At 55.0% G+C, this 21,918-nt stretch overlaps 1 protein-coding gene across 1 annotated transcript in view; it reads left to right on the forward strand.

Moving 5' to 3' along the window:
- Positions 1-11,600: 11,600 nt before the first annotated feature.
- Positions 11,601-21,918, forward strand: part of CPAMD8 (C3 and PZP like alpha-2-macroglobulin domain containing 8) — a 74,663-nt gene continuing 64,345 nt past the window's right edge. The window contains exons 1-7 of the mRNA XM_080810331.1: positions 11,601-11,704; positions 15,944-16,095; positions 17,182-17,204; positions 19,108-19,273; positions 19,354-19,406; positions 19,700-19,717; positions 20,137-20,191. Coding sequence (XP_080666457.1) covers positions 11,616-11,704; positions 15,944-16,095; positions 17,182-17,204; positions 19,108-19,273; positions 19,354-19,406; positions 19,700-19,717; positions 20,137-20,191 — 556 coding nt within the window. The 5' untranslated portion in view covers positions 11,601-11,615. The remainder of the gene's footprint in view (positions 11,705-15,943; positions 16,096-17,181; positions 17,205-19,107; positions 19,274-19,353; positions 19,407-19,699; positions 19,718-20,136; positions 20,192-21,918) is intronic.

Below are 21,918 nucleotides of genomic sequence, written 5' to 3' on the forward strand. Positions count from 1 at the left end.
AAGGCAGGTGATGAGAGATAGACAGGGGAGGTGGGAACGACAGCCCTGGCTCCCCAGGCAGCAGATGCTGAGCACCCAGGGTGGGCTGGGACGGAAGCCAGGGGAGCCAGCATGGCAAGGAAGCCTTGGAAGGTTGACAAGGAAACATCTCCTGCAACACCCCCACCCCCTCCTGGGAGCTGCTTCCTCCCACTCCCGGGCTACCTGGCTCCTGGTGTCACACCTGGGGGGCCTCGTCCCCCCGCCTTTCCCGACACTGAATACATCCCGGGTTTAGAGCTGACCTTGCATGTCCAGTTCTAGTCCTCATTGGCCCCCTTGAGGTGAGTTCTGCCATCACAGGTTCTAGAACTCACCTGTTTACACTGATCGTCCTTAACGTTGGGAGGGCTGGGCCAGTGTGGTGTGTCTCTGAGCACCTGGTTCACTGGCCTAGTGGGTGGTGTCCCTCGACAGCTGATGAGAGATGAAGAAGCAGTCACCTCAACTGAGGGCTGTTGGCACCTGCCCACCTGACCCAGGGGACCTTGTCCCTTGTCCACGCCAACTGGGTCAGACCCGCCATTGGCCAGGTGGCTGTCCTGGGCTCTGTCCCCTGCAGAGGCAGTCTCCTGCGGGGCTGGGTGAGTCCACTCGTAGGGAGCCAAGGGTGCCCAGAGCCGCTGGCAGCCTGGTACCTCTTGAGTTTCCTCCTGGCCCAGGGTGTGTCCAGAACATTCCTGGCACTGAGCTGGCACCTTTCCCAGGACAGAAGTGGCCAGCGGAGCCGAGTCAGGCCAGGGCGTTTACTGTGGAGCTTTAATTTCCAGCCTGTTTGCCCAGAAGGCAGAGTCAGCCAGGGCACCCATTTGGGGGTGAATTGTGTGGCCCTCAGTTTTCTCCTCCACCCAACCTCAGAGCTGGTCCCTGCTCTCCTCTCTCCAAAGCCTCAAAGAATGCATGTTCGGCGCTCGTGGCAGCCTAAGGGACACATGAAGGTGCCCAGAGGTTTCTGACTCCCAGCCATGCCCTGGTGTTGGCGAGAAGGGCTGCCAATGGGGACGCCTCAGCTCAGGTCATGATGCCGGGGTCCTGGGATTGGGTCCCGCGCTGGGCTCCCTGCTCAGTGGGGAGCCTGCTTCTCCCTCTCCCTCTGCTGCTCTCCCTGCTTGTGCTCTCTCTCTCTCAAATAAATAAAATCTTTTTAAAAATTATGTTTCTGTTTTTACAAACAAATTTATTGAGGCTAGCTAGCTTACGATAAATTGCACATCTCTGTACCAAGTATTGGATTAGCTAGGTTTTGACCTATGTTCTTGCCTGTGAAATCATCCCCACAGTGAGACCATGAACACAGCCGAAACCCTCAGAAAGTTCCCTGGGTCCGAAAAGAAAACGTCCGTTTCCCGTATTGCACTTCTGACACCAAAAGTGGGTTTTCCACCCCGAGGAATTCTGACACCACCTGGAATTAGCACAGACCCCACAGGTGAGGGCCTTTGTCCCACGAGACTGCCTCCACTTCCGATGCCAGCCACAAGGCTGGGTCTCCAGGACTTCTGATATACTGGCTACAAATCAGGGGGTTCCTATGACGCCACCTTTGGATGCCATTATTTGCTAGAACCGCTCACAGAACTCAGGAAAGTGCTTTACTTCCTGTTAGCACTTTGTGATCAAGGATCGCACTCAGGAACAGCCAGAGGAAGGGACGCATGGGGCATGTATGTGGGAAGGGACTTGGGTCTCCATGTCGACCGCCCCCCCACCCCCATCCCGCCAACCTTGGCATCTCCGCGTCTTCACCAAGCCGGAAGCTCTTCGAGCCCCCTACTTGGTGTTTTTTTTTTTTAAATAATTTTTAAAGATTATTTATTTACTTAGACAGAGATCACAAGTAGGCAGAGCAGCAGGCAGAGAGAGAGGAAGGGAAGCAGGTTCCCTGCCGAGCAGAGAGCCCGATGCGGGGCTCGATCCCAGGACCCTGGAGATCATGACCTGAGCCGAAGGCAGAGGCTTTAACCCACTGAGCCACCCAGGCGCCCCCCTACTTGGTGTTTTTACAGAGGCTTCAAGCCGTAGTCACGACTGATGAAATCACGAGTCATCGGTGATTGAGTATCTATCTTCAGCCCCTCTCCCGACTCTTCGGAATCACATCACATGGTGGTTTCCCCGACAAGCAGCCCCCATCCCTAGTTACCCCGTTAACAGAAAGTCAGATGTGGTTGGAAGGGGTCCGTTACGAATAACAAAAGATGCTCCTATTGCGGAAACCAGGGACAGAAAGTCAATACTACAAACAATGCTCCTATCATTCATCCCATAGGAAAGGACAAGGGTGTTCGGAGTCTGAGCCAGGAACCCAGAACAAAGACCAAGTATGGTTTCTTGTTATTTCACAATAACAAGAACAAGAGCAGGACCCCTTCTCATCCCTTCTGCCTGCTCCTCCCTCTCTTTCTGAAGCAGCCACTGATCCACTTTGGGCCACTCTAGATTGATTTGTATTTTCTAGAATTTTCTGTAAGTGGAATTGTACAGTGTGTACTCTTTTTTGTCTTCTTTTGCTTCACTTCATTGTTTTGAGATCCATCCTCGTTTCTGCCCCATCAATATTTCTTTCTTTTTCATTGCTTTCTTGGTGGTATTTCATTGGGGGAACACAATTCCTTTCTAGCAAATGCGTTCTGTATATCAGACCCTGTCCCCGCGAGTTTAATCTCCAAAATCAGTTTTGATCCCCAAATTGGTCTGCAAGGAGCTGTTGTGATCTCCACTTTGTAACTGGGAAGTGAAACAGCTCAGAGATGCCAAGCAACCTCTCACACGTCACACAGCTCGTAAATGTTAGAGTCAGAATTTGAACTTGCACCTGGCTCCAAAATTGAGTTGCCCACTGGACCGCACTGCCCTGCGCAGTGGTCCTTCTGACATCTGGGCCACTTTGGATGTCCTGGGCTACTCAGCAGCAAGATGCATTTTCCTTTCTTCTTTCTTTTTTTTTTTTTTCTTTTATTGAGGTGACATTGACATACTGTAAAGTTAACCATTGTAAAGGGACTATTCGGTGGCATTTAGTATATTCAAGATGTTGGGCAACTAGTACCTTCATCTGGTTATGGAACATTTTTACCACCCCTAAAAGAAACCCCACACCTGAGATGCCTGAGTGGCTCAGTGGTTAAGCATCTGCCTTCGGCTCAGGTCATGATCCTGGGGTCCTGGGATTGAGCCCCACCTCAGGCTCCTTGCTCCGTGAGAAGCCTGCCTCTCCCTCTCCCTCTGCCTGCTGCTCCCACTGCTCATTCTCTCTGTCTCTCTCTCTGGCAAATAAGTAAAATTTAAAAAAAGAGAAAGAAAGAAACCCCATACCCATTAGCAGTCACTCCTCATTCTTCCTTGAGTCCTGAAAGTAACCAGCAATCATATTTCCAGTGTGACCTCCTCCCCCACCCAGATCTGTCCCTGTTGCATAGGCTAAGGGGTGGTGCGCCTGCCTGCCCCTCCCTGGCAGGGCGCCCAGTGTTGGAGGGCAGTGGAAGAAGGTACTCAGGCTCTGTGCATCAGGTCTCAAAACCCCTGCCCCTCTCATGACTGGAGCTAGAGAGGAAAGCCCAGGCCTTGCCCTATGATTTCCACTTCCCAATGATCCCCCATGTCCGCAGGGGCATGCTGGCTTGGAGCCACGCTGCTGCTGGGCACACACCAGCACTGTCCCCCACGGCCTGTCCGGGTTCATATTATGCTGAACATCTCAGCGAGATGCTCCCCAAGGGGATAAGCAGAGCCTGTGACTCTGGCATTCGGGGGCCAGTGGGGGCCAGTGCGGGGGAGCAAGGCACCGCGGGTGTATGTGGGGGGAGCTGCTCCAAGCACAGGGATCTGGAGCAGGATGGACTTGCCAGCTCCAAATTTCCAAAGCAAATTCAACAGCTCGCACTTGGCCTTCAAGTTGCTGTCCAAGAGGTACATAGGGCCCCGGGTGTGGCCACAGCGCCAGACTCTCCGAGCCAGCCACGCTCCTGCCGAAGAGCGCACACCTGGGGCTCCTCTCTCTTGAGCAACAGCTTTACTGAGATATACCTCACCTATCCTATGATTCGTCCTTTCAAAAGGTCCAATTCACTGGTTTTTAGTATATTCACAGAGTTGTGCAACCACCGTGACCGTGTGTCACCACGGTCCTTTCTAGAACATTTCCATCACCCCCGCAGGAGACCCCATCCCCATCAGAGTCACTCCTCACTCCCCTGCCCCAGCTCCTGTCAACCACTCATCTCCCTGTCGCCGTGGATGGGCCCTGTTCTTGATCCTTCATGTAAATGGAATCACCCACTGTTTGTCTGGATCTGGCTTCTTTCTCGCAGCGTGATGATTTCGAGATTCAGGGCTCTGTTCCTCTTATGGCTAATACTACGTGGCACGGAGGGACCACATTTTGTTTATTCATTCATGTGCTGATGGACATTTGCATTGCTTCTGCCTTTTGGCGATCGTGACTAGTGCTGCTGTGAACATGTGTGTACAATCTGTTTGAACACCTGTTTTCAATCCTCTGGGTATAAGCCTAACACTGCAATTGCTGGGTCTCCTGTGCAAAGTCTGAAGGAACTTGAAGCAACCGCTTCCTCCTTTTCTGAGGTTATTATAAAGGCAATAATGAAGATCTTACTCTCTGTCCAAAGCCAATGAGTGTTGTCACATAAAGCACAGGGCACCCTGTCAAATGCGAATCCCGCATAAGGAACAAGTACATTTATATTTAGTGTCAGTATATCCCGAATATTGAATGGGATATACTTATATTAAAAAATATTTTTCTTGGCCATTTATGTGAGATTCAAATGTAAGTGTATTTTTATTTGCTATCTCTGGCAACCCTACAACTAATTTATGTCTTTTCTCTGCTGAAAACATTGTTATTTAGCCCCATGCTTACCTACCATCTTTCTGTCTTTTGTGTACATACCCCAAAACAGAGTTGCCAGATCATATGGTAAGTCTAAGTTTAGCTTCTCAAGGAGCCACCGGACTGTTTTCCGTTTACATTTCCACCAATTTACATTTCCACCAGCAGAGCACACATTTTTCCACATTCTCACCCAAACTTGTGGCTGGTTGGTTAATTAATTAATTAATTAACAGCTGCTTCAAGTTTATTTTCCACTTGGCGCGAGACACACGGTTCCAGGGCGTCAGGAAGGCTTGGGTGGGGCTTGGATAGTAAAGAGTGGGATTCTCTCAAATTCTTTTTTGGTGTTTGGTTATTTTGATACAAAAGAACCCAACCGCTTCTTCGTGCTGCCGCCTGCCTTGTCTGGGGTGGGGGGCTCTGAAGAGCCCAGCGCCTCCTGAAGCCTGGGGGTGGCCACTCAGGATGGGGGTCCCCCGTGTTGGCTTTGCCAGGCTGGCCATCAGGCTGCTTCTTCATAGCTTCCAGAGAGGCAGGTCCCAGGGGATGGTGTTGCTGGAGGCCTGGGAGGATGCCCATGGTTCTGGGGACTCTAACACTGCAGCCATGTACGGGAGAGTAGGTTTCCCGAAAAAGAAGCTCGCCCACCAGTGACCCGGGTGGGCCTTGGGGAGACTGGGGTAATGAGGCATGGCTTCCCCAGGGTACTCTGCACTTCCACGGGAGCTGTTACTGGAAATAGATCTCAGACGAAGCCGGTAATGGCCGTGGGTGGTCATGAGCGCGCGGCTGGAGGGGACCGCTGCCATGCCCTTGCTTGTTGGCTGCTGGAAACTTCCACGGCGACCCCTCGAGGGCCTTGGGGCATGATCACAGGTAGCGGGGATGGGATGCCAGGCCATGGGGTCCATTTGCAGGGGAAACCACCCAAGTCTGATCAGCGATGGAAGCAAGCATGGAGTGCAAGGGCACGGAGACACCGGCTTGGCTGTTCATGGTCTATTTTAAAAAACAAGAAGAAACTGGTATAATATGTATGAAGTGATATCTCATTATGGTTTTAATTTGCGTTTCCCTAATGATTAGGGATGAGCATCTTTTCGTGCGCTTGCTGGCCATCTGTGTGTCTTCTTTGGAGAAACCTCTGTTCAGATCCTTGGCCCATTTTGGAGTTGGATTGTTTGCTTTCTATTGTTGTCGGGATCCCGGGTACTCTTTACGTATTGTGGGTCTCAATCCTTTATCAGATACCTGATTTGCACATATGTTCTCCCGTTCTGTGGGTTGTCTATAATTCACCTGTTTATGCTAATTTGTTACAGCAGCCACAGGAAACTCATACGGTGTTCTTCGTTCCCTGCCCCTGGCTGGTCGGAAACACACGTGTGATGCACACATAGGTGCACACGTGCACACCCCCCCCGAAATGTTTTGGTCATTGCTGGGGAGGGTGAATGCTCGCTCTTCTCTGTGGGCAGCAGGGAGACAGCTGGGCGGTTCTCAGCCCGGATTCTTCCTGATCTGTGAGGACCACTTGGAAGGCGCTTACCTGCCCCACAGACATTCCCAGCGGCCTTGGCACCTTGCTTCTGAGCAGCTTCTCCCACCCGTTCTCCGAGCACATCTTTTCTAAACACCGGGGAGTCCTAGAGAAGATGCTGAGGTTGGGGCACGCAGCAGGGGGTGTGGATGAACGCACCTGGGTTTATTGTCTCAAGTCCATCTTTGCTCTAGTGGTTCTGGTCACACAGATCAAGGCATAGCCTCGTAGCCTCGCTGGAGGCCAGGGCTCCAGGGGATCAGGTGGTGCTGTGGGCAGGCACGCCCCTAGAGGCTGAGGCTCCCCTGGGTACATAGTTGGCTGCAGGCTTGGAGGTAAAGCCCGTGGTTCCCTTGCCCGTGCTGGGACAGTAAGAGGGCAGACTCCCAAGGTGGCCAAAGAGAAAAAGAAGAAGACAGGCCAAGCCAAGAACTGGAGGCAGAGCAACCAGTCAATGTCCTGCCCCCCCTTTGGCAAGAAGAAGGGCCCCCATGCCAGCTCTTAAGTCTGCTGTAATCCAGGCTCTCCCCAGTAAAGCCACTTAGTCCAGCCAAAAAAGACGGTATTGAAGTGGGCTCCCTGCCCCTCCCCCCCCCCCCAGGTTTGGGGAAAACCAAGAAGACTTCCTGGCCATTTTCTTGACTGAGAGCAGGTAAGGCCGGCTGAGGAGGCTCCCCCACGCTTACTCTGAACCCCAAGCCTTGGGAGTGGGCTCACGTCGGCAGCGGGGAGAGACCTCTGGTCCTCTGCAGAGCCCCCAACCCCTGGTCCTCACAACTCCGGGCAGAGAGCACATGAGGTACAGGAATTCTCCCCACCTGGTCTGGAGCCCCTTCCCCGGGCAGCAGGAAGTGAAAGTGCCCGGGTCTTGTCGAAATGGTCTTCCTGTACCCTTTCCCTGGCTGCGGTGCCCCGCTTTCCCTGCTTTGGGGGAAACCAAACGCAGCACCTCCTTCCTTCCTCAGTGTGTCCCTCCTCCCCTGGATGAACACGGAGGCTGCTCCTGGTTATTCACCGCCCCTAACAAGGCTGCTGTCAAAGTTCTTCACCGGATGCCTCGGCATCTGTGTCCTTCCAGTAGGGTCAGAGGTCACACGCAGCTTCCGCTTGGGGAGTGTGGCCAGTGGCTCCCCAGGTCAGATGTCACTGCGGTGCCCTCCTGGGCGGCCCCACAGGTGCTTCTGCTCACAGGCACGTCCTGTTTCTGCTCTGGCTTCGGGGTTCCCGCTGCGCTGGGCTGAAACCCTGTACCTTGTGGGTGATGCTTCTGCACGTCTGCCTTCCTGCACCAAGTCCAGACTCTGACCCCTCGGCAGGTCTAGGAGCTGGCTGGCTCCCGGGAGAACAAAATGCTTCTCAAGAATAGGACCATCTCCCTTGGCCGCCGACCCAGACCCGGTCGCTACACATCTCATCTCCAGCCTGCTAAGAGACGTTTAACGGTCTCCTGGTGGGACACACCTGGCCACCTCTACCTGAACGGGACGTTCCTAACAATGACCACACTCGGCAAAGTGGCACCAGCCACAGGGCTTATGCGGAAAATGAGGTCAGGGCACAGCTCACAAGCTGTCATTGACACATTAGAAAAAGAAGCACCTACTAAAAACAGAAGGACTGCTGTACACACGTTAAGTGGCTTCAAAGGACGTGACTTCTACAGCAAATAATACAGCACTTGACCTTTGGAAGGGACTTGAGGTCCACAGGTGGATATGGAGTGGGGATGTTGTAGTCAGGTTTCTAGATGGGGCCTGGCACGGTAGCTCCTAAGAGCTGAGGGAGCCCGTAGATGTTGGGGGTGGGTGGGTATGGTGGGGGGTGGGGGGTGGGGGGATTGTGTATTCCCAGGCAACTCGGGTCAGCTAGGCACAGTTTTCTGCATTCATCCAGCGTTGCCCCTGGGCAAAGTCCTGCATAAGCAACACGACATTCAGTCACATCATGCTCAAATCCATCTCGGACGTATCCATCATGTTGGAACAAATTTGCGCTTTCAAAACAAATGAAAGCAGAATTAACAGGACTCCCCCTCCCACCTCCTGCCAGCTTGAAGCTACCAGCCGGAAGTCACTAAAAGTGATGGTGGGAGGGGTGTGGAGTATTAGAGTCTCTTCACCATCAGAGATAAGAGTCAGTGACATCCCCAGGAGCACTGAGAACAGTAAGATGCAAGGAAGTGAGGAAGCAATCACTTTAGAGTACTTATAACTTTTATTTTATTTTTTAATACTTTATTTGACAGAGAGAGCACAAGCAGGGGGAGAGGCGGGAAGAGGGAGAAGCAGACTCCCCGCTGAGCAGAGAGCCCAACGGGGGGCTCAATCCCAGGACCCCGAGATCATGACCTGAGCTGAAGGCAGATACTTAACCAACTGAGCCACACAGGCACCCACAACTTGTATTTTTAGTATCCTATACTTAATTGCAAGTTTGTACAACTCAGGGTTTAGCAATGGCCCTATGAAACAAGGGCTCACACGTTTCCCAGATATGGATCAACCATCTCTTCCCCAGTGCCCCAGGGCAGTTGGTCCGGAGCGCGTACTTAGAGCCAGGGATCTGGTGTCCAGCAGCGAATGGGGCTTACAGCCCAATGGAGACAGACGGGAAGCAAGTGCCCCTGGGATAATACAATCGTGGCCCCTGTGTCGAGCACCAGAGGGTCAGACTGGGTGATGAGGGCATGGCGGTGTCTGGCTGCCTCCTACTCACCCCATTAGTGAAGGAGGGATCTCCTGCCCTGAACAGTTTGAGATGGCCAAACCCTCGACACCCAACCCTGGTCTGGTGAGGCGGATGGCAGCTAGTCCCATATACTCACAGCCCTGAGCTGGGGGAGGACCCAGCTGCCCACCCAAGGCCACGTGGGGGTTGTACTTGGGAGGGGAGTGAAATGCCCGGAGGCTGTGGGAGGCAGACTTCGTAGTAAGGGGGGGGGGTGCCCCTGGTTCCCAGGGGAGGATGTGATCAGCTTATTTGAAAGACGAGGAGCTGAGATCTGCTAGGCCAAGGACAGGTGGGGTGTAACGGGTCAGGCCCGACAGACTCTTGGTCAGATTCTTCTGCCAAGTGGGGGGCGTAGCTGGCGGGACAGGGGGAGCTCACAGTGAGGCCTTTGGGGATCTGGAAGGGCAGCGTGTCAAATCTGAGGTCTTATGACAGCGGCGGCGGTCAGGGAAGGAGGGGCCATGGGGCAGCCTTGGGACTCCAGGAGGAAGACCATCCCAGGCAGAGGGGAGAGCTGGCATCTCGGTGGTGGTGGTGGAGGGTGGCGGTCTGTGGAATCATGGAGGCCAGCGTGGCCAGAGCCCAGAGGAGCAGAGAGGAACTGGCTTCAAGGCTGGAGGACAGGGCCCAGTTTATGGAAGGGCAAGGGTGGGGGTGGGGGGTGCTGGAGGCTGGGCAGGACAGAAGGGTATTAGGGAGGTTGTACTAGAAGGCCCTGCCTGGTCGGGGAGGGGGCTGAGGTCAGAGGCCCGCACCTCTTCCAGGTCTCAGCACCCTGTTGCGCCTCTGCCCCTCCTTCCACCCAGGCTCCCGCAGGGCCCCGCCCACATCTGCTAGGCAAGCCCCCTCTGCCCTTGGGTCCCCACAGCCGGCCCAGGGCTTGGCCTAAAGCCACGAGAGGGCTGATGGAGAGGCCACCTACATGATCCAGGGCGCCTGGGAGCAGGAAGGTTCAAAGGAAGCTTCTAGAAGGAGCAGGAATTAGGCAGCCAAAGGAAAAGGGCAGAAGAGCAGAGTTTGGCGGGTCAGTGCACAGCCTCTGAGAAGCTGGGGTGAGGCTGAGCCGTCAGGGCAGCTTCCCGGTAGCCTGGAATTTGGACTTGGTCCCAGTGAACAGGGATCCCCGAAGATTTGGGGCAGGAGGGAAGTGTTAGGAGGGCACTGGTAGCTGGAGTGGTCCTCCTAGAGGGGCCAATGGTGCCAGTTGGGGGGTGTGTGATGGTGGAAGGAGGGGGACAAGACGTGGATATGATATAGAAAGGAGGTGCATCCCCCTCCCCCGAGGAACCTATGACAAAGGGCCCATTGCTCAGTTAGGACACTCTGAGAAGGCCAATCCTGCTGTGTGCAGGGGAAAGGGAGGCCCGGAGAGGAAGGGCCTGGCCGAGGGGATTTGTGGACAGTGGCAGGGGTGCGGAGAGGGTAGAAGTGAGGACTGGCAGCCAGGGGCCCAGGGGCAGCTGCGCATCTGGAAGATTCACCCCTTGGCCGGCCCGTCTCCCCAGAGGGCTCCCCTCCTGACGCCACGTGCACTGCACAGGTCGCCGGGCCCTGCCTGGGGTGGGCGCCCTGCCGGGTTGTGGGGGGTGAGGGGTGAAGGCAGCACCGATGCAGCAGCCACCGGGGCGGCCGGGGCGGGGCGAGTCCGCAGAGGGGGCTATGCGGGGGCGACTGGGGAGGAGGCCGGAGAGGAGACAGGGGAGGGCCGGTAAGGCGGCAGCCCCGGGAGGAAGTGGGTCCCAGGAGGATGACGACCTGGGCAAAGAGGAGCGCGGAGGCTGGGGGGAGAAGGAGAGGACAGCTTGGGTCCGAGGAACTGGGAGAACTTGGGCCTGACTTGGGGGTGGGTCCAGGGTGGGGTCAGGCCCGGGCAGGGGGCGGGGCGAGTCCGGAGAGAGTCCTTGGAGGCGCCGAGTCCCGAGAAGGGAGCGGGGGTGGGTCGGGGTCCGGAAAGGGGGCGGGGCGGGCGGCCCGGCAGGGAGGATGGGAGGGGAGCGGTGCCGGGAGTGGGCGGGGGGAATAGGGGCCCGGTCGGGTCGGAGGAGCCGGGAGGGCGTGGGCAGGGTCTGGGGGTGATCCGCCCAGGGGTCCGGGAAGGGGGCGGGGCGGGCGGCCCGGCTGGGGTTGGGGGAAAGTGTTCGGAGAGGATGAGTCCCGGGAGAAGCGCGGGGCGGGACGGGCGGGGCCGGGTGGAGGCAAACGGGGCGGAGCGGGCCGGGGAGGGGGCGGAGCGGGCCCGGGGACAAGGCGGGTCCGGGGAGGGGGCTGGTCCGGGGCTGCCCCAGCTCGCCCGGCCGCGGAGCAGGGCGCATGGCGCCGAGCGCACAGCGCGGGGGCTGCGAACAAAGGGCCCCCGGCGGCTCAGGGGGCATCGCCGCGCTCGGACCCCGACCCTGGCCCAGCCCCGGCCCGGCCCCCTCCCTGGGCGCGGCGCCCCAGCGGAGCCAAAAAATGTGGGGCGCCCTGCTCGTCCCACTGCTGTGGCGCCTGCTTCTGCTGCTGTCGCCGCGGGACGGCGTGTGCGCTGCGCCCCAGGCCCCGTGAGTTGCTCTGGGCGACGGAGGAGATTGGCTGTCTTCTCGGGGAGGGGGTCCCGGGGATCTGCGCAGAGAGGTGCAGCGACCTGGCCAAGGCTACACAGCCTCCGCGCCGGGCGGGACCTAGAGTCGCGTCCCCTGACTCCCAGGGGTCGGACCGGGAAGGGGGCACTGCGAGCCTTCAGAGGTGGCCACACGGAGGTACAGGGAGTCCCCAGAGCTAAGGCTGCGAGGCCAGCGCCTCCTCCTCATTCACCACCTTGGTGTGACGGGGGGCGGGGGGGGGGGCTCTCGTCTTGGGTGGCGATTTCAAGTTGTCCCAGGCGTGGAGGCAAGAGGTGCGTGTCTTGGCTGGGAAATAGGAGAGACCCACCGTTCCGTTTTCCTTGGGAGGGCGTGGTGGCGGGGAGGAAGTGTTTGTTTTGCTTCCACATTTTTCCTGAAGTTTGACTACAGAGCTTCTGGTGAGTTGACATAGTGAGGAGGTGAACTAACTAGCTGCCAGGGAGAATTTCCCATGAGCTGGCTTCACCGGGAGTATTTCCAGACCTGCCAAGTTGGGGTGAGCCCTGCAAGGCTGTTGGATTCAGGGGGGCCTCCTGGAGCTGCCCAAGCTCAGGCGGGTAGTCCAGCCTTGGCCGTGATGAGGAAGCTTGTTCAGGAGGCCCTTGCTTAGCAGTTTCCAGAAAACATGCCCACCGTGGGACCAGGTGGGTGGGGTCGCTTTGGGAATCACAGTTCGAAAAGTAAGACCGGCTGCGCTTTGAGCAGTGGGATTTACCTCCCCTGAGCCTTGTGAAATTGGAATCCAGAAAATTTTTGTCCTGATCTTTCCAAGTAAGCATCCTTTAAAATAGAGGTTTTGGGCCGTGTGGGGGGTGGGGGGGATTTTTGTTTCCCTGGGCTAATTGGGCAATTCTAGGGGCATTTTTGGTCTAGATCCAGGGGGAGTCAGTGCTGCTGGAATGTACGGAGTGGAGGCCGGGGATGCTGTGAAACATTTGGGCATCTGCAAGTCCACCCCCACCACAAAGCTTGACTGGGCCCTAAATTACAGACCCACCTTATAAAGACCAAGTTCAGAGTCTCTGGGTTGCAGAGTTTCCAACGGTTCTCAAGAGTGTTTGCCTCTGACTAAAGTCATCCTGGGATATTACCTTCTGCCAAGGGAAATGGAATCCCTGTGTTGGGGGAGACGTGCTGGGAAGGGAAGTTGCAAAATTACTAACCTGGGTTTCTAGATTAACCTGCCTCTAAGCCAGACGTAGACCACCTGCTAGAGGGATTCCAGTTTAGGAATAGCCCCGGATACCCACTTCTGTGACCCCTATGATTAAAAAAAAAAAAGAAGAAGATTTTATATATTTATTTGAGAGAGAGAGAGCACGAGCAGGGGGGAGAGGCAGAGGGAGAGGGAGAAGCAGGCTCCCCACTGAGCAGGATCCTGACTCGGGGGGGGGGGGACTCCATCTCAGGACCCTGGGATCATGACCTGAGCCAAAGGCAGACGCTTAACTGACTGAGGCACCCAGGCATCCCAACCCATGTGATTTTTGCATGAGGAATCCCTGACCCCAGAAAGCAACATGGATTTGCACATTATCATAAAACCAGTACTGTCTAGGGCTCCTGGGTGGCATGGTCAGTTGGGCATCTGCCTTTGGCTCAGGTCATGATCCCAGAGTCTGGAATTGGGTTCCACATCGGGCTCCCTGCTGCACGGGGAGTCTGCTTCTCCCTCTGGTTGGTGCTGGGGCCAGCAGACACTACACATCACGGACAAAGCACGGGAACGTGCTTGAGGCAGTATATGTTTCTCCCCACTGTTGCTGAGTGACACCCCATTTGCATGAGAAGCCGAGAGAACGCATAAGACCCAGGATCAGTATATATTCTGGTCAGTGCTGGATCTGGACAGGGCATTCATGAATCCCAGGGTCACTGTGTGCTCCAGATGTTGCTGTAACATGCCCAGGATGAATGCATGCTCTGTGCATGGCCGAGGCCGGAAGCTGCACACAGAAACTCTGTCATGGTTGGTGCTGGTGTTGGACGGGACATTGGACCCCTGGGTCATTACTGGTTCCGGTCATTGCTAGATCTGGGCTGCATACCTATAAAACAAGGGTCTTTGCACATTCCCATCAGTGCTGGAGTTACCTAGGAAGTACATGGTATGTCCCGAGGTCCTGGCAGGCTCCGGGCAGTCCTGAAGTAGGACAGTCCACGTAGAAAACCAGAGCGCGTGAACTTTGGCCACTGTTCAAGCTGGACAGAGCACAGCGGGCTCCCAGGGTCAGTGCTGCGGCCGGACAGTACCCAACAGGAGCCCAGTGTGTCTTCTGAAATGCCAGATTTTTCATGAAGTTTTAATGAAGTCCACTTTATCAATGATTTCTTTGATGGGTCGTCCTTTTGCTATCTCACGCACGAAATGTTTGCCTAACCCCAGCTCCCAAAGCCTTTCTCCTGTTTTCTTCCAAGGTTTTTAGAGTTTTACACTTATTAGATCTCTGACCCAGTTTGAGTTCACCTCAGTGTACGGTGTTCAGCCAGTGTCTAAATTGGTCTGTTTGTGTGGGGATGTCCGGTTGTCCCGGAGAGGGTTTTTGAGACACGAAAATCTCCCCTACTCTCATTGCCTGGCCTGGTTTCTCTTTCGCCTGTTTCCTTCTGGTGCCTGTAGTTCTCCGCATGGCTGGGTTTGTGCTGCCTTTGCTGTCTGGGCTCTTGGCGCTTTCCTGTTGCACTGTGAGCGGTTTTCGTAGTTAAAGTTGAATGAGACTTTTTTTTTTAAAGATTTTATTTAATTTGACAGAGATCACAGATAGGCAGAGAGGCAGGCAGAGAGAGAGGAAGGGAAGCAGGCTCGCTGCTGAGCAGAGAGCCCGATGTGGGACTCAATCCCAGGACCCTGGGATCATGACCTGAGCTGAAGGCAGAGGCTTTAACCCACTGAGCCACCCAGGCGCCCCTGAATGAGACTTTCTGATTATCCATGGAAGGTTGTAGAATACCAGAGGCAGAAGCCCAGGTGGAGAGGACCTGTGTGCCTTAGGTCAGGTGCCCTAAGGGCGCCCCAAGGCTTTCCCCGATGTGACTGTGGGACATGTGGCATGTTCCTTCTTCTTCTGGAGAGACACCTTGCCCAGCTGGAAATCATGAGAATGTTCTCTGTCTTCCAGGAGAGGTCTGTTTTGGTGCCACTGTTTACAGAGTTTTCTTGTTTTAGGCCATTTCGGGTTCTTTTCAGGGTTTTGTTCTTAAGATTAGTTCTTTTTTTGGGGCACCTGGGTGGCTCAGTAGGTTAAAGCCTCTGCCTTTGGCTCAGGTCATGATCCCAGCGTCCTGGGATCGAGCCCCGCATCAGGCTCTCTGCTCAGCAGGGAGCCTGCTTCCTCCTCTCTCTCTGCCTGCCTCTCTGCGTACTCTCTCTCTGTCAAATAAATAAAAAAAATCTTAAAAAAAAAAAAGATTTGTTCTTTTTTTTTTTTTTTAAAGATTTTGTTTATTTGACACAGAGAGAGATCACAAGTAGGCAGAGAGGCAGGCAGAGAGAGAGAGGAGGAATTAGGCTCTCTGCTGAGCAGAGAGCCCTATACGGGGCTGGATCCCAGGACCCTGAGACCATGACCCGAGTCAAAGGCAGAGGCTTAACCCACTGAGCCACCCAAGCACCCCTTAAGATTTGTTCTTAAGAACGAATTTAGGTCTTAGATTTGTTCTTAAGATTAATGCTGCAGGAAGCTCCTTGTTTCTTTCCACTGGGTTTTGGAGTCTGGCTGCCTGGGTTTGAATCCTGGTCTCTTACTGGCTTGGGCATGTGACTTGGCTTTCCGCGCTTAATCACTGACTCTGTAAATGGCTTTTTGGCACTTGTCACAGAGTGGCTGTGAGGATGAAGTGGGACCCTGCCAGTTATTCAGGAGAGTGGTTCAGTGTTGGTGTGGCACTCGCAAAGGTCCTGTGGCAGAATGCACTGACTACAAAGGCCAGAGGCCAGAACACGGACATTGGAAAGGGTGTGGTGCCGGGTAGATCCAGAGGGGGCTTCAGAGATGAATGAGCCAGTCCCTGGTCGCAGGGAGCTCGCAGGTCGGTGGGGGACACACAGACACAAAATGACAGTGTCATCACGGTGTGGGCAGGCATAGGTGGAAGACCACACAGGGAGCACTGTGACCCGGCCAGAGGTGGGGTCAGACAGCCTTTGGCTTTCACTGAGGTTTTCCTCTCCTACAGGGCCTACTTGATTGCTGCACCCTCTGTCTTCCGCTCGGGAGTGGAGGAAGTCATCAGCGTGACCATCTTTAATTCCCCCCTGGAAGTCATGGTCCAGGCTCAGCTGGTGGCCCAGGGCGAGGCAGTGGCATGGAGCCAGGGAGCTATCCTGGGTAGGTCCCTGGGGTGCCTGACCAGGGCTATCCAGCACCTATCCCCGAGAGAGGCTGGCCTTGAGTTGAAACCAGGAGAGGGCTTGGGTAGGCAAGAGTGCAGGCCGTCCTGACTCTGGGGCCACCCCAAAACCCACATCAGGTTGGCTTCAGCAACAGTGTTTATGGGCTGTCATAACAAGGAAAAGTCCACTGGCATCACTGGCTGTCGATTCCCAGCGCCACTTCTGCATGGAAATGTGTCTCCCCCAAGCTGATAGAGTGACAGGTTCTCCAGACCAATGAGAAATGTCCCAGCATTCTCTGATTGGCCTAACTTGGGTCTTGTGCTCAATCCTGACCCAACCCCTCTGACCAGGGGAGAGGCCTATGCTGATTGGCCCACTTTGGGTCATGTGCTCAGCTCTGACCCAATCACTGTGGTGGGGGAGGGCCTATGTGATTTGCATAGAGCAGAAGAGAGATGGGTGGAGCCACACCAAACCTCCCGAAATGGGATCTGGGCAGGTGACTTTCCTGAGGAATTTGGGGTTCTGCCAGTAAAAAATGGGGAACGGATACTGGGAGGCAAAAACAGTAGATGCTAAATCGAGTCTTAGAGGCTGGAAAGCCAGAGAGGAGTTAACTATGGTAAATGATTCAGCTTGGGTCAAGAGAGAGGTGATGGGAAAGCAGTTAGATCTACTGGAGGGAGGTCCACTGGGGACCTCGATTTCCTCTTCTTTCTCTTTACCCCCTTCTTGTTCCACTCCCCTGGAATTTTCTCTTTGCTCCCTTCACAGCTTACCTTGGGTTTGGGGCCAGGAATGAAGGGAATTATTAAGTGTGCAGACTGGCCAACTTTCCCCTGAGTAGCTTGGCTTCGTCTATCCCCTCTGGCCTTCAGGGTCTCACCAGCTTGGAGGAAACCTCTCACTTTTCCCAATCCCAGCCCAGACCAGGCCACACCAGCATGACCCAGTGTGTGTGTTTGTCCACAGACAATCCCTCTAGGTTGAGAAGGCTCTGGTTATAAGGCTGCAGCTCAGGGAGGCAGGCAAACTCAGCTCCCAATTTAATTGTTTTCATTTCATTTTTATTTTTTAGATAAAGGGACAATCAAACTGAAGGTAAGCTTTGAATTTTTAACATCTTCATGAACCCTACCTTGGGAATAATTGATTTGGAATGGAATAAGAGAAGTTTCATGTGTGGTGAGAAAAATCGTTAACAGTGATGTCAACAGTGAATAACGAAGAAAAAATTGAGGAAAGGAGAAGGCTTACTTGTAATCCCATCTCCCCATACTTTTCACTCTCTCCTCTTTCCCCATAAATCCTCATCCACGTAAAGACATTTCTTTCAAGTTGCAATTAGATGGTAAACCCCTTCGTGCTTCCTGCCATTTTCTCTTAACACACTGTGTAAACATATTTCCATGTGTTCAAATCTCTATAATTGTCATTTGCCTTCTATTGTTAACCACAGCCCATTTTGTCTCTTTTATGTACTAGTTTACTAACCCTTTCCACCTCGTACATGCTTAGATTTTTCAAAAGATTGTTTTCAGGGTTTTGATAACGTAATCCAAACATTGCTAGCATCTCTGTGCATAGAGATGACTTAGCATTCTTTTTTGGTAAAGATTTTATTTATCTATTTGAGAGAGTGAGAGAGAGTGCATGCACACCTGGGTGAGGGTGGGGGGGAAGAGGGAGAGCCTGTTGTGGGGCTCGATCCTGGGACTCCAGGATCATGACCTGAGCCAAAGGCAGACACTTCACCGACGGAGCTGCCCAGGTGCCCAAAGATGTCTTAGCATTCTGAATGCTTGCCTTAGACTGAACACCCCAAAAGAAGATTGACCAGGTTAGGAACCAAGCCTCTTGCTTGGTCCTGCTTTGTCTTTGAAGACAGCAGTGTCCCTTCACAGCACCACCTGTGACATGGTAGAGACCCAATTTCCCACAGCTTCACTGGCATTGAATATTACTACTTTAAAATTATTTTATGAACCAAACCACACCATAGGCAATTCTCTGATGTGGGTTTTTAAACTGGAGTCCTTGGATTTCAAGGGGCTCACCAGCCCTGAAATTGTAGGTGTTTTCTGAGTTAGCTGTTCCTTAACTTTTCTCAGACACTCCAAGGAGTCCTGGAATGAATGGGTGACATGGAGAGTCATCCTGAATGACAGCATGCCCGCCCCCAGTGATCCTTACAAAGTCCGAGAAGCGGTTCCTCTCCCCTACAGAGTGTCCCTAGTGCCTGAGAGCTGTGGGACAGAGGCTTTCCTGCCTTATTGATGATGGGAGAACCTTTTCTCTAAGGCAGCAGCTCTCACCTGGTGGAGAGGTTTGCCTTCTCCCTTGACCGCAGCCCCAGGACATCGGGCAGTGTCTGAAGACCTGTTTGGTTGTCACAACTGGGGAGGGCACCTCGTGGGTGCTCAGCACCCCACAGTGCTCAGGACAGCCCCCATGACCAGGAGAGAGCCAGCCCCAGCTGTCCGTAGTTGGGAAGCCCTTGGTAAGTCCCCTAGAGCTGTCCTTTGAGCAGGTTGGCTTGCTTGTGAATCAGAGAGCAGGGCCGCACTGGACAGGGGTTAAGATTACGTCTGATCGCTGGCCGCTGCACATCAGAAAGCACTCTTTCCGGGATCAGTGCTGTGGATTTGCAGACGAGACCCAGGAAGGGCTGTATAATTCTAGGAGAGGGAGCCGGGGGATCTTCAGACTAGACGAGAGACTCCAAGAAAGGTCTTGGGATCCTTAACTATTAGAATAGTTCCTGATGAGCAGTTCTCAGCTTGGGTAAGGGGGGATTCTGGCCCCTCAGGGAACACCGGCAGTGGCTGGAGACATTTGTGGGGAGGGTCCTACCGGCGTCTGGTGGGCGGAAGCCAGGGATGCCGCTCAACACACCGCAATGACGGGGTGCCCCTCTGCAAAGAATAATCCAGTCCTAAGTGTCCATCGGTGCCAACGTTGAGAAACACTCTGTCGTTCGCAAAGCTCTGTGGTCTGCCTGCAGGTGCCCACGGGCCTCCGGGGCCAGGCCCTCCTGCAGGTGTGGGGCCGCAGCGGGCAGGAGGAGGAGGGCCCCCTCTTCCACAACCAGACTTCCGTGACGGTGGACAGCCGGGGCGCCTCCGTGTTCATCCAGACTGACAAGCCAGTGTACAAGCCCCGACACCGAGGTGGGCGGCTCGAGCAGGAGTGGGGAGGGGAGGGCCAGCCATGGCCGGAGCTGCTGCACAATTGTCTCCTTCCCTTCCAGTGCTCATAAGCATCTTCACTGTCACCCCGAACCTGAGGCCTGTCAGCCAGAAGGTGAGATCGGCTTCTCAAACCCTGGGCCTGGAACACACCTGCCCGGGGCCACCTGGCCTGGGGCACTGCCACCAACTGGTCTTCCCTCCCCCACCCCGTCCCCTGCTGATCTCATTCCTTCCAGTTTCAACCTCTGGTCTGGGTTTTGGCCTGTGGCTCTGAGTCCCCTGGGGAGCCAGGGGGAGGTCTGTGGGACAGAGGGAGGCCAGAGCACTAGTGGGCGGGTGGCGTGTGGTCGCAGGGCTGGGGGCCCCCGGGGGGCCGTGCTCACTGCCTGTCTGTCTGTGTTTCAGCTAGAAGCCTACATTCTGGTAAGTGGCCTGTAAGCCCCTCTGCTCTGACTCGGGGGCCCGTTAGCCTGCTCTCAGTCTTCCCCCACCACCTGCTGCCGAGGTAGCCTGTGCCTGTCCCAGTGCCTCATGAGGCTGGTACTGGGTGCATCCCGGGCCCTGGATTTGCCCTGGGACAGGTTAAGCGCATGTCTGTCTGTCTCTGTAGATTTGCACACAACTCCCTAAAGGAGGAGCAGATCTGGCCCCTTTTGTCCCTATGTCCTCAGACCAGTCCCTTCTGTGTCCCAGCTCTCATTTGCTCCCGTGTACATGGCTCATCTGCGGGGGGCGTGCCCTCCACGCTTGTCCCACCGTAGAGAGAGGGCTCGGAGTGTGCACACATGTGCCGGGCATATACTGGCTGGCTTGAGTTGACTATGGGGGTTCGTCCCCCACAGGACCCCAGGGGCTCGAGGATGATGGAGTGGAGACACTTGGAGCCATTCTGCTGTGGTAAGCCTCTTCCCAGCCCCTCCCCATTCTCCTTCTGCAGTCTTGGGGGCTGCACCTTTGGGTGGCAGATGCAGTAAAGCTTCCAGGAGACTAGAATGTGCTCTGGATGCACCCCTTCCCTACAGCATCCCACCCCACCCAGGGTTCTCTAGTCCCGGCGTCCGGCTGAGGCTCCTGCGTATAACTGGAGGCCTTTTGGGGAACATCGGGTCTTGTTTGCCGGCACCCCCCTCAGCTTCCTCCCACTGAAGATCTTCTACCCCATCACCCCGTTGGGGGCTCCTGGACCCCGAGTGCCTCTGTGAGTTCAGGGCCACTAGGAGGCAGGTGGATCATGCGGGTTTGTGCGATGTCACACTTCCAGGTCCCCTGGCCCGGCCTTGAGCCCTCTTTCTGGTTCTGAGATGCTCAGGGAGGGCTGACAAGCAGGGACAGGGCTTGTGTGCGTGACTGTCCTTCCTGGAGTTCTGAGCCCGGGGCTGCAAGGCCTCTGGAGGCAAGGACAGTACTCCGACTCTCTTGGCGCTCCTTCCCACCGTCTTGCCGGGCACTCAGCCTGCTTCCCCCTTCTCCACCCTCCCCATCGGCCCCTTTCCCTCCCTCTCACTAACTCATATCTCCTGGGCACCGAAGTAGATGCTGACAAAGGCGGACCTTTCCGCCCAGTGTGGGAAACAGACTTTAAACCACATGATAACATCTGCCGTGATGAGAGCTAGGAAGGAGAAGTACAAACTCAGAGAGGGCAAAATGGAGTTCTTGCCCAGCCTGGGACAGCAGAGGCAATCCTAGAAGGCTGCCTGGAGGAAAAAGCCTTTCCAGCAACGAAGTGGAGAAGGAGCAGATGTTAGCGGGGCCAAGTGAGGGGCCAGGGAAACGTGTTCCAGAGAGAGGCCCAGCATGCAGGAGGCCCAGTGGATGGCAGGGAGAGTGAGGCCGGGCTCAGGAAGGAGGCCCCACGTGTCAGGAATGCTGATACGAGAAGCAACAGTGAGACCCAGGGGCCTCTCGGGCTCCAGGGAGGTGTATGGACTTGATCTTCAGAACACAGAGAAAGGGAATGAGCAGCCTCGCATTTAAAAAATTTGGAATATGTGTGGACCAGGGGTTCTCAACTGGTGCGATTTTGCTCCCGGGCTGGGGGTGGGTGGTGTCTGGTAATGTTAGCCACGGGCTAATGAGGCCCCATAGAAAATGTATGTTGGTGACAGCCCCCCCAAACCTCCCCTGACCACCAAAGGCTCTGAATATGTGAGGGAAGAGACCGTTGGCCAGCATGTTTTCCAATTCCTTAGTGACGGAGAGAAGCGGTGGGGACTGTTGTAGTCTCTGGGTGTTCTCCGGAGTCCTGCTGAGCTGCTCCCACGATGTCCCTATTGGGGACAGGCACAGCAAGTCCCTCTCGGGAGTGACAGACCCCCAACTCTCCTCCCAGCATGAAAACAGCTCCTGCTGGGTTCCAACTAATAGACCCAAAGCCAAGGCTTCCTCCTCTCTCTGCCTGAGGCTGGTGGTATTTCCTGGGCCCAACTGCGGGGAGAGTGGTGTTTTGTCTTGAAGCCTGTTCAGAATCTGTGCTGGATTTGGGCAGCCGTTACCACCTGGTGGTGAGGGGGAGGTGAAGAGGGTTCTGCCCCCAGGTCCCAGCATTATATGGGAATATTTGGGGTTGCCGAGACTTGAGGGGCGGAGCTAGTGGCATCGAGTGGGTGTGGGCTCAGTGTCTT

This window comes from Martes martes (assembly GCF_963455335.1).
Source record: "Martes martes genome assembly, chromosome: 1".
NCBI lineage: Eukaryota > Metazoa > Chordata > Mammalia > Carnivora > Mustelidae > Martes > Martes martes.